General features: G+C 39.1%; 2 protein-coding genes across 2 annotated transcripts in view; both read right to left on the bottom strand.

The window, feature by feature from the left end:
* Positions 1-10,007, bottom strand: part of si:dkey-100n23.5 (cyclic AMP receptor-like protein A) — a 40,697-nt gene extending 30,690 nt beyond the window's left edge. Inside the window, exons 1-6 of the mRNA XM_034886029.1 lie at positions 9,823-10,007; positions 6,677-6,729; positions 5,092-5,146; positions 4,072-4,128; positions 3,913-3,973; positions 1,582-1,669 (exon numbers count right to left, since the gene is read on the bottom strand). Of these exons, the coding sequence (XP_034741920.1) occupies positions 1,582-1,669; positions 3,913-3,973; positions 4,072-4,128; positions 5,092-5,146; positions 6,677-6,729; positions 9,823-9,930 (422 nt within the window). The 5' untranslated portion in view covers positions 9,931-10,007. The remainder of the gene's footprint in view (positions 1-1,581; positions 1,670-3,912; positions 3,974-4,071; positions 4,129-5,091; positions 5,147-6,676; positions 6,730-9,822) is intronic.
* A 2,368-nt stretch (positions 10,008-12,375) lies between these two features.
* LOC117953034 (mid1-interacting protein 1-B-like) lies at positions 12,376-13,981 on the bottom strand. The gene has a single exon (XM_034885744.1). The coding sequence runs from the start codon at positions 13,722-13,724 to the stop codon at positions 13,233-13,235; it is 492 nt and encodes a 163-aa protein (XP_034741635.1). The 5' UTR covers positions 13,725-13,981; the 3' UTR covers positions 12,376-13,232.
* Positions 13,982-15,777: the final 1,796 nt, after the last annotated feature.

The following is a 15,777-nucleotide window of genomic DNA, read 5'->3' as shown; positions in this document are numbered from 1 at the left end:
ACACACACACACACACACACACACACACACACACACACACACACACACACACACACACACACACACACACACGCAAGCTCATATAGAAATCTCTCTTGAGGCTCAATCTCATTTCTCACCGCCTCACACCACTTCTACTTTTTCTCCCCTTTGCCTGAATCCGTCCTTCAAACACACATGCACACACACAAACACACTTCCCATGCTCTCTTGCATCCACTTCAATCACTCTTAGATCATCTAGCCTCCGTTCTCTGTCTCCTCGGGCGATTTGTTCATTCATAAACCATCACACTATGTGAATGCGTGCGTGGGTGCGTGTGTGTGAGAGAGAGGGGGTGGGAGGTTGGGTTAAGGGGCTGAGAGGTAATTGTGCATGCATGCAAAGCCCCATACCCGCCTCCGAAACACATAGAGCTTATCCATTCACAGTCAATACACAACCTCCCTGATGCCCTGTCTTCACTTCGCTCTAACCTATTAAGTGACTTTTTTTTGTGTGACCAGCCCCATGCAAAAAATACAGACACATACTCCTCCCACCTAGTCCCTCTGGACCCATGAGAGGTATGCAGCTGACAAGGCTCTGAAGAGAGCCGATTTTGCCCCCCTAGCCTGCCCCGTTCCCTGCGCCCATAAAGCCGTCTCCTTCTGAGTTATAACACCATTATATTGTCTGGCTTATTGCTAATCAATGCAGGGAAACTCCCATGGGGAGGGGGGGGCACCTCCCTTTACCAGCCCAACCCCTCCACACAGATGGGTAGGTGGGGTGTGCACACCTAAGCACATCTAAAGGATACAACCATGAACAATCTACTTGCAAGAGAGATTTACAGAGTTGCTGATGCTTGTTAAAGCTTTTTTTCCACCCACAGAGTGCATATTTTATTTGGGAATGTGTATTTGTGTCATGGAAAATGAGAAAAGATCTCACCAACATACAAGCATATTCACACCCACACTGTGGAGAGTGCACATGGGAGTTTGAGCGACAGAAACATAGAGCCACAAAGCGTGAAGATGGGTGTGCGCATACACACACAGAAACACACACACTTAATGACTGACACTCACTCCCTTTTCAATTAGAGTGTCGGCTGGAACAGAAAAGAAGGGGGAGGAGGGGGCTGTCAATGCTCTGTGGGGAGACACATGCTCTGGCAGACCAAACACATGGACATACACACACATAAACATACACAAACACAGACGCAGAGGGAAATGACCACAACAACAAAAAACAAGACACAAAGATACATTTAAAGGAAGATACAGAGGCCGACACAGAGAAAGAAAAAGAGACGTTTGTGCACACAAGGGACGAAGATTTGAAATAATTTGTTAATAAATCAATAAGTGGATTGTATATCCCTTAAACATTTAGGTCATTTAAAAGCCAATAATTCTCTGGTTCCAGCTTACCCAATGTGAGGACTTACTTAGTCTCAGATATAAAACTTTGTAAATTAAAGAACTGCGTTTTGGACAAAAAGAAAATATATTGAGAAAAAGAATCAGTAAATCAACCAATCAATAATGGAAATAATTGTTAGCTGCAGATTTAAGTCCCTGACTCACATCTCATATCTATTGGTGCTGATTTCTTGGACCAGGTTCAGGTACAGGTTCACTGTGATGAGGCAAACCCAGGCCAAGGCACTCCAGTCTGCAGAAACACACACACACACACACACACACACACACACACACACACACACACACACACACACACAAGGTCAAATTACAATACAGGTTCCCCGATGCCACAGCATGCACCTGCAACTGTGTCCAAACACATACGTATGTTTCATAGTGTGTGTATACGTGTGTGTGTGTGTGTATGATGATAAATGAAGGCCCATTCTGCAGTATTATGAGGGAAACCTGTGGATTAGGGTGATGGATGAGAGGGGGGAGCTCAGAGAGAGATAATGATGAACTGTGGAAAAACAGAGGGAGATAAGCAGGAGTGGGGGCAAGAGGGGAATAAACGGAGGGGGGGTTTCAAACGGAGTGGACTAGAGCAAATGTAAAGAAAATGAAAAGAAAAGAAGAAATGAAGAAAGGGAAAGAGAAGTTGAAATCAGCAGAGGGGGAAAAAATGAATATATTTTACAGCGACAAGGAAGAGAGTCTAGAAAGCTTACTTCCCTTTTTCTGCCCTCGTATTCAGCCCTTTCCCTTTTGTGTGTGTGTGTGTGTGTGTTTCTGTGGAGAGGACAGGCAGTGTCGGTCATCACAATGATGGATTCTCACAGCCATCATGCACACATGCACACAAAAATATACAAAAAGGAACACTCCTTTTGCCATCAAGCAAGATTTAGGAATAGTGTGCTGTGACTTATAAACAAGGAAGCTGGCTGTCTATGTCATGATCACAATAAATCACTGTCACAACGTGTCTTACATAACCAGACAGCAGTTGCCGCTTAACTTTAACTCGACAACGCACAGCTCAGCTTCACTACCTGTCCTGAAGTTGCCCGTTTAACCATCTTCCTCCATTTCAAACACATTTCATAAAATTTTATTGGTTGGAGTTCAAAGCAGAGCTGTGATATGAGGCTCCCACTAGACCCAGCGCATCGCAACAGAACAAAGTGGCCGCTCAGTCAGCCCGCTTTATGTACAGCTGTTAGTCCTAAGCGTAAGGATCCTCATGATAAACAGAGGTGACAGGCAACAACCCTGCAGCACTAACTCACTGCCCATTACCCTGTAGCCGAGTATGTGTGTGTATGTGTGTGTGTGTGTGTGTGTGTGTCTGTGTGTGTGTGTGTGTGTGTATGCTTGTGCGTGCTTGTGTGTCTGCCTGTGAGACCAATGAAAATGAAGATTGGTGGTGTGTTGTATTAACAGCCAGCCCTTACTAAGAATCTGTATGCTAATCAAGATTAAAGGAGCTGTAATTAATAACAAATGCCCCCAAGATTTTGAATGTAGACACTATCCTTCCTTCCAAATCACAAAGAAACCTCCCCGCGACCCCCCAAATCGAGAACCTGCAGATATGCCTAATTCACCCAAAGGAAATACTGCAGTCCTGCACTGTCATTGGAGTAAAATGACCTCCTCATACAGAGGACACATCAAACACCGAGACGTCTGGTTTGAGGGCGGTATACTGAATGGCTTCTGCAATGGGCCAATAACTACAAAGCATGGTGCTTGAGGCCCAAGTATTACACCATCCTATGGGTGTGTGAATTCTACTAAACGTGATGTGCAAGTTTTACCACTGCGTTACCACCCTTGACAACTGATGTTTATCCAAATGGCAAGTAAATATCCTTCCCTTTTTTTTTGAGAATCTGGTACAGGATGTACAGGCAAAAGACAAGGATAGGCTTTTACACATATTAAACAGACCCTACATTAAGATTATAATAACCCATAAGAAAGAATGATTATAAACCCACTGTTAAATAGAAAAGAGGATATAGTAAGATATGATAAAAAAACGTTGAAGCTTTAAATATTGCTGGACTCATCACCATTTCTGAGTACTGAAGTCTAGTCATTTGGGGACACCAATGTGCATTTTTTTTAAATATACATCAGCAAGGGTTTGGGGGTGTTTTGACCAGTAGCGGTGGTTTAACAATTTCTTATTTAAAAGCATCCGTCTATCTTACTTTCTAGCCCACATACTCCAGAAACAACTCCCCACGTTGCATATCAAACAATCTTTGGGTGAAAAACAGTGCTATAAGCTGGAGAAAATCAGTGTCAAGGCACATTTTCTTTTTATGCCAAAAAATGCCAAAAAATGAAATGACAATGTAATATTATTTTCCACTATGATATATGACCTCTTCAACAGATGTCTTTTTTTTTTTCTTTGCTGGCTTTCGGAAGTTTCTTTTGAAATCGTGCCGGTGAAGAATTAATTAAGTTTTGTCTCACCAAAGTAAGTTAGCCAGCAGGCCTGGAAGTCACAAAGCGCTCCCTCTGGATGCGAATCACCCTGGGTGGAAAAAGAGTAGCACAGGAAAACATTTTCACAAAGCACCAACAAAATAAACTCTATGTGGGTGTTTAGTGAAACGCACTTGAGTAACTCACCATAACATATCCTACGCTATCAAAGAAGGCAGCTACAGTCAGGCTGAGAATCATCTTCTGCACAGTGAAAATCAGAGGAAAACATGACGAGGGATTTGCAAGGGCATTTATATGTATTTAGGGAAATTCAAATGATGACTGATGTGAATGACAGCTTGGCATACGACTTCATTGGTGAGAAGTTAGTGAAAATATCACAGGATGGAGAAGAGAGTCTCCTTAATTCCTTCTACACAAACTGAGCTCATTGTATTTTATCTGAAACAAAACAATAATGGGTGGAGGGGAGTTGTTCTGCATTCCCGCTGTGTGTAGAGGTGGTTCCAAACTGTGGCAATGGTAGGACACGGACACATGCACGCACGCACACGAGACAGAAAAAGCCCTAAAGAGAGAGCATTAAAGACTATTGACTGACAGATAACCTTTGTGAAGGGATGGAGGTAAGGACAGGGTTTATGTGGTGTCATAGGAACAGAGGAGGAAGAGCAGGAAGAGAAGGAGAAGTTGAAGCCACTCTGTGCGACTTGTTCCAGATGTAAGAGGATGCATCCAAGCCCCACGTTATGCTGTCATTTACTTTAGATTAGGAGCATAACGTGGAGCGCTGCTAAACCTGACAGACCTGCTGGACTGGCTTCAAAAACACTATACAGGCTGCAAACTCAAACAAAGACTGATTTGCTTTAGACATATGGAATTAAATGTAATTGAAAAAAAAAAAAGGATGTAGAAGAAAAAGAGAATCATCTAATATTGTCCAGTGTACTGTCAGACCGTAGTATAATGAAGTATAATGCAAACATCCTCATTTGGAGAGAGGAACGACAGCCGTCATTATCACAGAACAACCGCGAGTCAATTAACTATACAATTGATTCATCTTTGCATTTTAATTGGGTTCAATTATGCCAAGATTTGCTATGGCTAATTAAGCATATTTCTGGTGGCAAAGATACAGACACAGAAATTGGACAAAAAAAGAATAAAAATATACTGTACATTGTAGTGGAAATTTACCTGAGCCAAAGAGTGATACCTTCGAAGCAGCCAGATCACAAACAGCATGAAAAAGCTGTGGAGAGAGAAGAAAGACAACAGTAAGATGGTTCTTGCAAACTGCAAGGGCAACAATTTGAACAGGACCGGTAATTTGCCGATATGATGTTTTCCTGCACATAAATACGTCATTAAAACTCCACGACTTTCCCTGCAGGCTCTATTGTCAAGCTGCAAAGATTAATTGATTAATCAATTGGTTGTCAACTGTTAAATTAATCATCCGTTTTAATAATTGATTAATTGGCTCAAGTCCTTTTTTTTAATTCTCTGATTCAAGCTTCTTAATATTGAATATTTTCTTCTTTCCTCTGTGACAGTAACCTGAATATATTTGAGTTGTGGACAAAACAAGACATTTGAGGACGTTATCTTATTTTTGATATTTGTCTGCATTTTTTTGACATTTTATAGACCAAACAACTAACCAAATAAATCCAGAAGATAATCAACAGATTAATAGACTATGAGAATGATTGTTAGTTGCAGACCTACTCTGTCGTAACCTTTACTCTAACTACTACGCCAACGCATTCTTTATCTTATACTAAAATTACAGACCATAAAAGTAATGCCTGTTTCGGCTGAACTAATGAAACCTGCAGAAAACCTACTAAAGACGTGCTTAGCAGCATTTGAAGAAGCAAAGTCCCCAGCCAAAAAGTAACCACCAAAGCTAAAAGTTGAAGCCAAAATGTTAGGACACAGTTAATCATTATGCCACCTGCAAAATCACAACTGACTATTGAAACAAATGGTAAATATCAACTGACTTCTTTAAAATAATTTTTTAAACAAGAGATCAGGGTCCCAACATATTAATTTCCCTTGGTTGTTTCTATTAAACACTCTAATTATTAATGTTACATACTACATTCTTAAGAACATAACCCTGGAACTGGCTTTGAGAAACTTTGAAATAAATCATTTAGTTTCCCTATAAACCTAAACTAATTTTTTGAATAGTACAGTATAGACTTGAATTATTGGACATACATTTTTGACATAAAGGGTGAGGCCAGCAGAACAACACTGCAAACGACAGCTTCTAAAATGAACACAAAGTCAGACCCACATATCTCAACACAGCATCAACAAAAGGTGAATATTACAAGCTTTCCAACAATTGAATTTATTACAGGGTTACTGCAGTGGTCACAGTTTGCACAGGTTAAAGGGACCCTGCAGTTCTTTTCTTGTAAACAAACAAAAGTTATGTGTGTCCTTGAGGTCTAACAAACGTGTCAAGTGACTTACCTTCCCCATAAAACATTTGCACAGACAATTTTTATGTATTTTAAATCCACCACAAACAAAACGGGAACCCATCGTCGAAAAACAGCTCCATAGGGCTACAAGAGATCTAAACCTCTACAGGGAATATTTAATATTACAGTTAACTCTTCCACCACTTCGATATCATATAAAATTGTAGATATAACTCAAATACAGCGTAGCCCTTCAGCTATGAGCAGTTAAACTATCTGGTGTGAATAAAGGTCAAGGCTTATCATTTGAGAAAGAAATTATTTGAGGAAATATTTACCATCCTACTAAGGAGAATGTTCCTGTGGCTCGTTTTACAGTTAAAATCACCGCCTGTAAATCAGAAACAATCCATTACTAGAAGAATATGTATTAAAGTGTATAGTTTACATATGCATTACTTACATTGTAAAATACTTTTGTTTTAAGTAAAGAACTGTGACATACTGAGAGGTGCAATTCAAATACAGTACTGCCATCATTATAATCATAAGCTTAGAAAGGACTGGGTTGACAAGACTGCTATTTCTTCAAGCATGTCTTTTGTGGGTTTTTGTGCAAGCATGTGTGCAATTAAAGGAAGTGTAATGAAAATGAGTTTGCATACATTTCAGGCATCAAAAGCATTAGAAATGTGAGTATTTGCAATGTACTGACAGCTTAGACATCTAAAGTGTTTATGGCCATAACCTCCACATGCATTAGATGCCTTTAAACATGCTATAAAACACAGAGGGCTGCTAAATGACAGCTAAGTGAAATGAAAAACATTCAAGCTGAAGTGGATCGATGAGCTACTCTGAGCGAAAACAAGAGAGGAAAGAAAAAGAGCGAAGGAATGAAAAACATGAGAAATGTGTGAGTCAGTCCTAAAAGCTTCAGGGAAATTGAAGGGGCCCAGTACCAGTCTTGCATGCAAAATAAAGAGGACATGTCCATCACGTGTCCCTATGCAGAAAACACGGAACTCTATTCAAAAAAGCCAAGAAACTGTTTTTATTAAAAATATAGAGTTGAGTTTTATGTAATAATTGGTTTTTGCAGTGACTGCACTAAATAGTGCATGAGTGATCTTGCTTTTTGAAAAGTTTATTATGCCATTTTTCGGTATGGATTTTCCTCAGGATTTGCAAGCGGACAAACATCTGTATCATGGTTTTTATATGCAAATCAATAACCTGAGTTACCCTTTGAATGATATCCCAACTTAACACCGAAAATATTAAAGTAACCAGAGCTGCAATTAATTATTTATTATCAAATAATTCGCCAATTGTTTTCTTGAGAAATCATCTGGTCCATAAAATGTTGAGTTGTCAGGATAAATAAAGAAAATAAAAAAGAAAGAAATAGAGAATAATAGAAAATAAGGAAATAGAGCTCCAAAGATGAATCAGGATAAGTTGTCAGGATAAATAAAGAAAATAAAAAAGAAAGAAATAGAGAATAACAGAAAATAAGGAAATAGAGCTCGAAAGATGAATCGATTAATCAAATAGTTGTCAACTTTTAAATTAATCTCCAACTATTTGGATAACCAATTAGTTGGTTTGAGTCATTTTTTTTTAGACAAAAGTTAAACCTTCTTTGATTCCAGCTTGTTAAATATGAATATCTTCTAATTTTGTACCTCCTTTGTGAGAGTAATATGAATATCTTTGAGTTGTGGACAGAACAAGACATTTGAGGACGTCATCTTGGGCGGACATTTTAAAGACCAAACTAATCGATTGACTGAGAAAATATTCAACAGATTAATTGTTGCAAGTTGCAGCCCTACTGAAAAATATTTACTTTATGATCACATAAAACAAAGAAAGGAAGCAAATCCTCACAATGAAGAAGCTGTTGCTAGGAAATGTTTAAAATTACTTATATGATACATTGATTATTAAAATATTTCTAAATATTTTTCTGTTGATGGGAAATGGATGAGTGTATAAATACTTAGTTTTCATTGAAAGTGTGATAGATACCAACTCAAACTGATATAGCTGGCTTAGTCAATGTGGGTAATCTGTATCTGGTTTAATCAGACAGTATATGGAACCCTGTGATAGATCGCTTGCAGTCATGAGTGACTGCTTATTGTAAAAGAAGAGAGTTGGGCTCAAGGCAAGTCAGCATTACTGCAGCACTCTCAGTTACAGTAGGTCAAGAGAGCGGATGATAACCTAAAGCCAAAAGCTGCTGACAAGCAAAGTTACACCTACTTACATCAACACATTCCCCGCACAAGAGACAAAACTCTTTCTAAACTAATCTGTCCATATGTCAGCCTTGATTTAGCGACAAGCTACAACTGATCCGAGCCTGGTATTTCCTAACAAGGTTATTCGGAAACTACTGACAGGTTTCTCATCATCTTACCCAATATCCTCAGGGTTTGGTCTGACTACACCTACCACATGTAAATTCAGTGCACTATAATATGAATCTATTTGTGAAGGTCATGATGTGCAATTGTTGTGCTTGAAACTTTGCCAGAGAGGTGTTGATTCAACCTCCGGGTAGTTTCCAGTCTACGGTTGGTGTTGTTATATTGGACTGCACATTGTACAGTGCTCCTGTTGGTGTGAACAACTACCTGAAACAGCTCACAGTAAAATGCAATCAAATACAACAACATTACAAACCATAGCATTATATTCATTTGGCTGATGCCTTTGTCCAAAGAATCTTACAATAAATGCATTCCAACTGTTCAGTGCTAAAGCACATGTGCTTGGATAAATAAATATATATATGCTATTATGTACATTTCACTCAGGCACGTATTGTAATAAAGTTTTAAAATAGCATACAGTAAAATGACACAAGTACAAGCACTTCAGTAAGAAAATGAGTAAATGTACTAACAACTCTATCACTGAGCAAACTGGTGAACCAGGTTCAATTATCATGTCAAGATAAGAAACACTCTGCTTACCTCTATTCATATTATCCATAACATTGTAAACATTGTTTCATTAGCTAAGAATGATTAACAGCTAAAATACATGAAGCTGGTAATGTTTATTAGCTTTAGTTAGTTTAGCTTGTTACCATGTCATACACAAGTGAGTAATATTAGCTCTCCATTAGCAGGTGAGCCGGTAATGCTATCAGTTTAACGGTCGGTTTTAATGAGTTGCACTATAACGTTAGTATTCGATGGGGCCAGTTAATGTAGCTAGTTAGCAATGTTAGATTACTGACAGCTTTCACAGATACAGTTTAGGATTGGGAATCATGCAGGTGGCAGGTCTCCATACATCAACTTATCAATCAATCTATCAATAAATTAATCAGGTCGAATACATTATTACCAACGAAAAGCAAGATAACAGTGAAACGAAATGCAGTTAACTAACTATTGATAGCTAATTAGCTAACACAACTTTGCTAAATACTGCGTTTACACTTACGTTAGCTAACGTTACTTACGCATCGATAGTCTTCTGAATCTGTATTAAAAAATACGCATGGTGAAACGTTACTTGTTGCCTTTGGGTTTTGACTGTTCATTTTTGAGTCACTATGACTTTGGATCATTTTGCTTCAATGTGTTTTTGTTTTGTTGGAGCTTTTCTACTAGCCTACTTCCGGTTTCTACCGTGCGCACAAAGGGACACACAGCACCAATGACAGGGCTCAAGTGTCATCGAACGGACAAAAAGTCACTGTGTTTACAATTTAGCTAATCTCATTGTTAGAATCAGTAACAAAAAGCCTCGGGAAGGAATTCTGTGACTTTGAGATTGACACTATACGCACAGTAAAAGCACTGCCATTCAATGTCAGCCTCTGGTATTCACCTAAGATTGATGACAAGGTTGTCTCAAAGAATGAACCTGAGGGGGGACAAAAAGTGTTAAGATGTTTAGGTTTTCTTTGTTTGCTTTGTTTGTTATATTTGTTAGACTTTATCTGAATAACAGAGTTTGTAAGTTTCACGTTTCTCTGAAAAGAGACAGACAGTGCAATATTAAAACCAACAGTCATTTTTAGCAGGTTTTTGTTCATTTTACATAGGCCTATTGACTGAATAAAAATCAGAAAATTGAAAAAGTGTTAGAATCACACATTTTCGACATAGCAAGATTGTTTGCTATTATGTGTTATGAATACTTCTTCCATAATAGAATATATCAGGATTAGGTTACTTTATTTCTATCCATAGAGTTTCAGACACCACAGACAACATATAATGGGACAATAAATAACAACACAATGGGAATATGAATAAAACACTTAGTTCTCTTTTGCTAAAAACGCTCAAAACTGACTACCATGAATTTAAAAACCAACAAATCAATAATTAGCCTTACATGTAGGCCTGCACAATTACAGGCTGGGCAAATTGTGCATTTTTCTTACAACTTGTTCATCAGTGTGATTGCCACTGGAACAAAGCTGTTGTTACATAATACAGTTGTAGTTTAGCTGAATGACATTAGGCCATTTAGCGTCATCTATTTGCTGTAATGTCCAGTATGGCATGCATATTGAGATCTATTAAAGTAACCTCTGCTGTTGTCTTTCACCTAAAAAGAGGCAAATTACCAGTATCAATGAGACATTTTTGCATGTGTTCTTCTTATTGTATGTGGTTTTATGTAATGTCTAGGTGTGTATGAGAGAGTGAGAGAATGAAACTGGAAAGTCTGTGTGTTGAAGCCTGTTGAGCTATTGTGACACTTAAACCCCAGCTGCACCCATTTCCCTCAGTGGCCTTTGAGGCTGTCGCTGCACGGCAGTTAGTCAAACAACAATAACGAGGGAGAACTGTTTTCTTCAAAATAGATATATTCCAAAATAAAAAGCAAACCTAACTGATTCCAGCACGTACTTGTAATTGCTATTCCCAGACTGCAACATGTATTTACTGTGCTGTACAGTTAATGTTGTTACTGTTTCGTTCTATGATGACAGCTACTGCAAAGTATGCTGGGACATATTTACTTGACACAAAAAATAAGACAAATGAAAGTACAAAATGGCCATTGGATGCATTTGAATGGCCTCATACATACTACATTATTGAACAAACAACGTTGCAAGGTGTTGTCACTTGAAGTTTGCAGCAACATTCCTCAACCTGCAGGTGGGTAAGGTGAAACTGAATCTGAACCAAAACTGATTTTTGTTTTACCCTAGGTACTACTACAGATACCAATAATTCGCATTCAAACACAAATAATAAAAAATGAAGATCCATTTCTGAAAGAATGTCTGGCTGTTTTAGGTGCAGTGATTAAACATTATCTAAACGAAAATAAAACTCTTGAAAAGCATCCACTTTACAAGGGGAGGACAACAGTTGAGACTTTGCACTGTTTCCATGCTGTATATGAACATCTGTTTTCTAATATGAGGGAAAGAACTGAAGACACTCTCAAGAAGATGTGCAGAAAATAGAGTTTCTGTCCTGGTGCTTGACTAACTTTGGTCAGTTTTTACTATTTACCTCAGCCCTTTCAAATTTCTGAATTGCTGGCCAAGTCTCAGATTTTTTTTTAAACGTCCTTAGAAAACAAAGTTCATTTTCAACAATATTTGTTAATGCATTATACTCAGAAGATGTTCTATACCTCAGACTTTACAAAACGTGCTTTTTGACAACGCATGGAATATCAGAATCAGAATAAGCTTTATATCAGGTATTCCTTGTACTAACACTGCACATTGGAGAATAGGGTTGTGCAGAAAGGTATAAATTGGTCTTGGCCTACTTATTACAACGTTTTTGTTGTCTGAGTATAGGCCAAATTATGTTTGTGAAGTTGTCCTGTCTATTCTGTAATGTTCTTAATGTCAATTGTAATCATAACTGCAGTTATGCATTTTTTTTTAAACAAATAAAGTTAGATCTTATAAAAGTTTATTTAAGGAGAAAAAAAATCAGTACACATCTTGCAGAAATTGTGCTGTCTGTTCTGTAATGTCAGTTTTAATCATAACTGCATTCATGAAAAAGGTATACTTTAAACAGATAAAGTCAGTTCATATAAAAGTTTATTTTTAGAAACACAAATCAGTGAAAATGGCGCAAAAGGTGCATACAAAAGCATTTGCTTACTTTGGACAGATTGGCATGTCCAATAATCCACTAATAGTAGCAAATAAATGACAATACAATAACAACAATGTATCTTGTGGAAACCCTCATGTTTCTCTATACAGAAGCAATAGCAGTTGATTCTGGTTCATTGGTCATGTAGGGCATTGGGAGATCACAGGCAGCTTTACAGTTAGCATCTGCCTCCTTCCATGAAAGCCCAATTTAAAGACACAGACACATCAGATTTGAAGGAACACTGGTCATACACAGACAAATGCATCTAAACACACTGACATCATCAGCAACACAAACAGGAAGCTAAATCTTTTGTCAGTATATCCCCCTCAGAGGGGCGGTTCAGACCACAGGTCCTGTAGTTCATACAGTCCAATTTTTCTCCGACTTTGAAATAACATTTGACTCTTAAACAATACAGTGCAAAGTAATAAATTATACATTAAATAAAGGTTTTAAATATGTTTCATCTGCGTATCACAGCCGCTGAATGCATGATGTGTTAAAAACTTTGGAGTGCAAAACATAAGTTTGGTTTTTGAGTACACAAATGCATTCATCATGGTCAACACATCTACAGTCAATAATACCACAGAGTAGTCCAACACCGTGCAGGAGAAATGAGCAATTTTTTTTTTCTTTATCATTCAAATGTTTGCCCACAAATTTCATCAGTAGTAACAGCAGCAGCAAAACAAGACCCGTTGAGAGAAGTCAGGCCAGTCCAATAAAAAAAAATAAAAAAAATCCCGTCTTTCAATTTCTGTAGGTTCCGATCTTAATGGCCCCATCCTCCAATCTCCTGGTTGTAGCGCTTGGTGAGAGAGTTGGCCTGCAGTGTGAGCTTGGACAGCACCCCTTGCAGTCCGGTCAAGTGGTACTGGAACTGTTTCTGCAGATCGTCGTCCTCTTCCTCTTCCTCCTCTGATGATAATGATGCGGAGGAGGAGGATGAGGAGGTGGATGCGGACGAATTCATGCGGGTGATCTTCATGCTCTCCTTGCGCCTCTCATCGGCTGCGGCGCACCTGACCCCCCACTCGATGTCCCTGCGGATGGACTTGAGCAGCTGATAGTAGCTGTACATGTCCCCCTCGTCCTCGACTGATTTCAGGGAGCTCAACTCCCTGTCCTCTTCCAGTGGGACGTCCCGCAGCAGGCTGGGCACCATGACGGTCTGGTCCATGTTGTTGACGGCACCGATGAAGCGGTTCATGGCGTTGAAAAGGGAGTTTTTCTGGGCGCGGGTTTCTGCGGGCTGCATCATCATCTTCCGTTTTTTTCTTCTGTAACAGAAATAAAAGCGAAGATGTGAGTTTCTTGTCCTGTTTGTTTATCTCCTCTGTGAGTGTCCTGCTTTAATTCCGAGCTGATCGGCTTACAGGAGCGTCTTCTTGTCTGGAATGCTGCAGCGGGGATTGGCTGTCAGGCGAGTAGAGTTCCCCCCTTGATGAGTGTTTGAGCCCTTGTCGTGGTTTCTAGTTTGCGGGAGGATGGTTGCGCTTTTATACACATGCAGGTTTCGTAATAGGCAGCCCCACAACCGGTTCGTCAGGTTCTCCCTCTCCAGTTAACCAGGCAAGAGACCTGAAATACCACGCAGCCGAACAGAGCTTTGAAAGTTTTTCTGAAAGAGGAGTGGCTTCAAGTTGACAGCGAGTGTGGAATCCAACTCCACAGAGTACAGATCTAAAAAAGAAGAAAAAATAAAATAAAATCTAGGCCATATAGGCTACGGAGCTATGCTTCATCGTGCATGCTCAACTCACTTTTTAACACAGTTTCATCTCAAACTGACAATGTGCTGTGCTTCTTTGCTACGAGTTGTCTTCCGGTGAGAGAAACGACTGACGTTACGCTACATCGACACATCCCACATTCTGTTCCGATGACGTTCAGGGCGAGGCCGGGCCTGACCGAGCAGGCCCGGTAGTATGAATATTCATAACCAAGCCATCAGCCCACTGCTCAGGCCTGCAGTGCAGCCAATCAGATGGCCGTGTGCGTTTAATCGGAGACGGGAGCAGTCGATGTTGGACCAATGAGGAGAGCCACTGTTGACTCGAACACATAGCTTTTAAATTAAATTTACCATTAAATGAATTAATTAATGAAAAAATACGCCAATACCAATTGAATTTATAAAAGTATCCTACAAACTCAAAAGTAAAAGTAGCCTATTCCTTCTGCAGACAGAATAGCCCCTGCTATATAAAGTGACATAACGTATGAAATAAAATATGACATTATTAGTTTGTAAACGCTCCCATTTTTTAGCAGACCACTTCAAAGGGTTACAGGATAAATCTGAGGGATCAACACATGATGTAGGGTAGGATAAAGAACAAACTATTTTAAATCTGAAACTGTAACCTGCTTAAATACAGCAGTTGGAAAATGTGCATATTTTCCACCACTGGTCACACCTAAGACCGGGTTAAGAGTTTCCTTTGTCTAGCACATTCCATTCAACATGTTAGACTAAATATGAAAACATAGGAATAATCCAGGATGTTCTAAATTGTGTAATATTAATGTAGTAATTAGTGCCACATCATGGGCATGCCCAAAAATTATATCCTTGTTGCAACTGTCCAATTTTAACGCAATTACAGTGATACAATGGGATATGGAAATGTCATAAAAGTACAAGTTCACACAACCACATCCACAATATCAGTCCCTGCAGGAAAATTACAGGCCTGATTATTTCCCCCTAAGGATAACTTTAGTCTAAGCCAGTTACAGTACTGGCAAGCTTTTCAGATTACGCTTTCAACCAAACTGTTGCACCAGCCACTTTCAAGCAGTGATGGTGGACAGCTAATTTCCCCCTGTACCTTTCTAACTATAGACCTCGCTGCTGGTAAACAGGGGGAACTCACACACAGCCCCTGCAACTGAAATAGCCCACCATAAGCATTGCATACAGAATGTGCACTCGTGGAAGTGCTCAGTTTGAAAATGGAGCTTTGGTAAACACTTCTTGTCAGCGTGAAACTATAAAAACGTGTTTTTTACTGTGTAGCCATCAACAACAAAAATAAATCTTCCTGTCGGGTGTTAAATCAAAACATGTCTGACTGATTTATAGAATGCAACTTAAAATAGATCTACATACTTTAAAGGATAGGCTCACAGGAATGGTATTAAGGAGGGAGGGGAGGGTGACCTGATTGATACTCCCATGCCCAATTAGAGACATGTAGGCCAGGTTTGTTCTAGAATAAAGCAGATGAATCTCTCTTTAAGAATTGCTGCTCAGCAAGAATGGGAAGAATGTGTACAAGGACGGCAAAACCTGTTGGTTGAGTATCTGTCTC

The sequence above is a fragment of the Etheostoma cragini genome, chromosome 11 (genome assembly GCF_013103735.1).
Source record: "Etheostoma cragini isolate CJK2018 chromosome 11, CSU_Ecrag_1.0, whole genome shotgun sequence".
NCBI classification, from domain to species: domain Eukaryota; kingdom Metazoa; phylum Chordata; class Actinopteri; order Perciformes; family Percidae; genus Etheostoma; species Etheostoma cragini.
Note: the sequence above shows the minus strand (reverse complement) of the source record. Positions and strands in the feature narration are given on the sequence as shown.

Bases quoted from the DNA above. Each gene is read 5' to 3' on its own strand.
- LOC117953034 (XM_034885744.1), bottom strand. From the start codon at position 13,724: ATGATGATGCAGCCCGCAGAAACCCGCGCCCAGAAAAACTCCCTTTTC.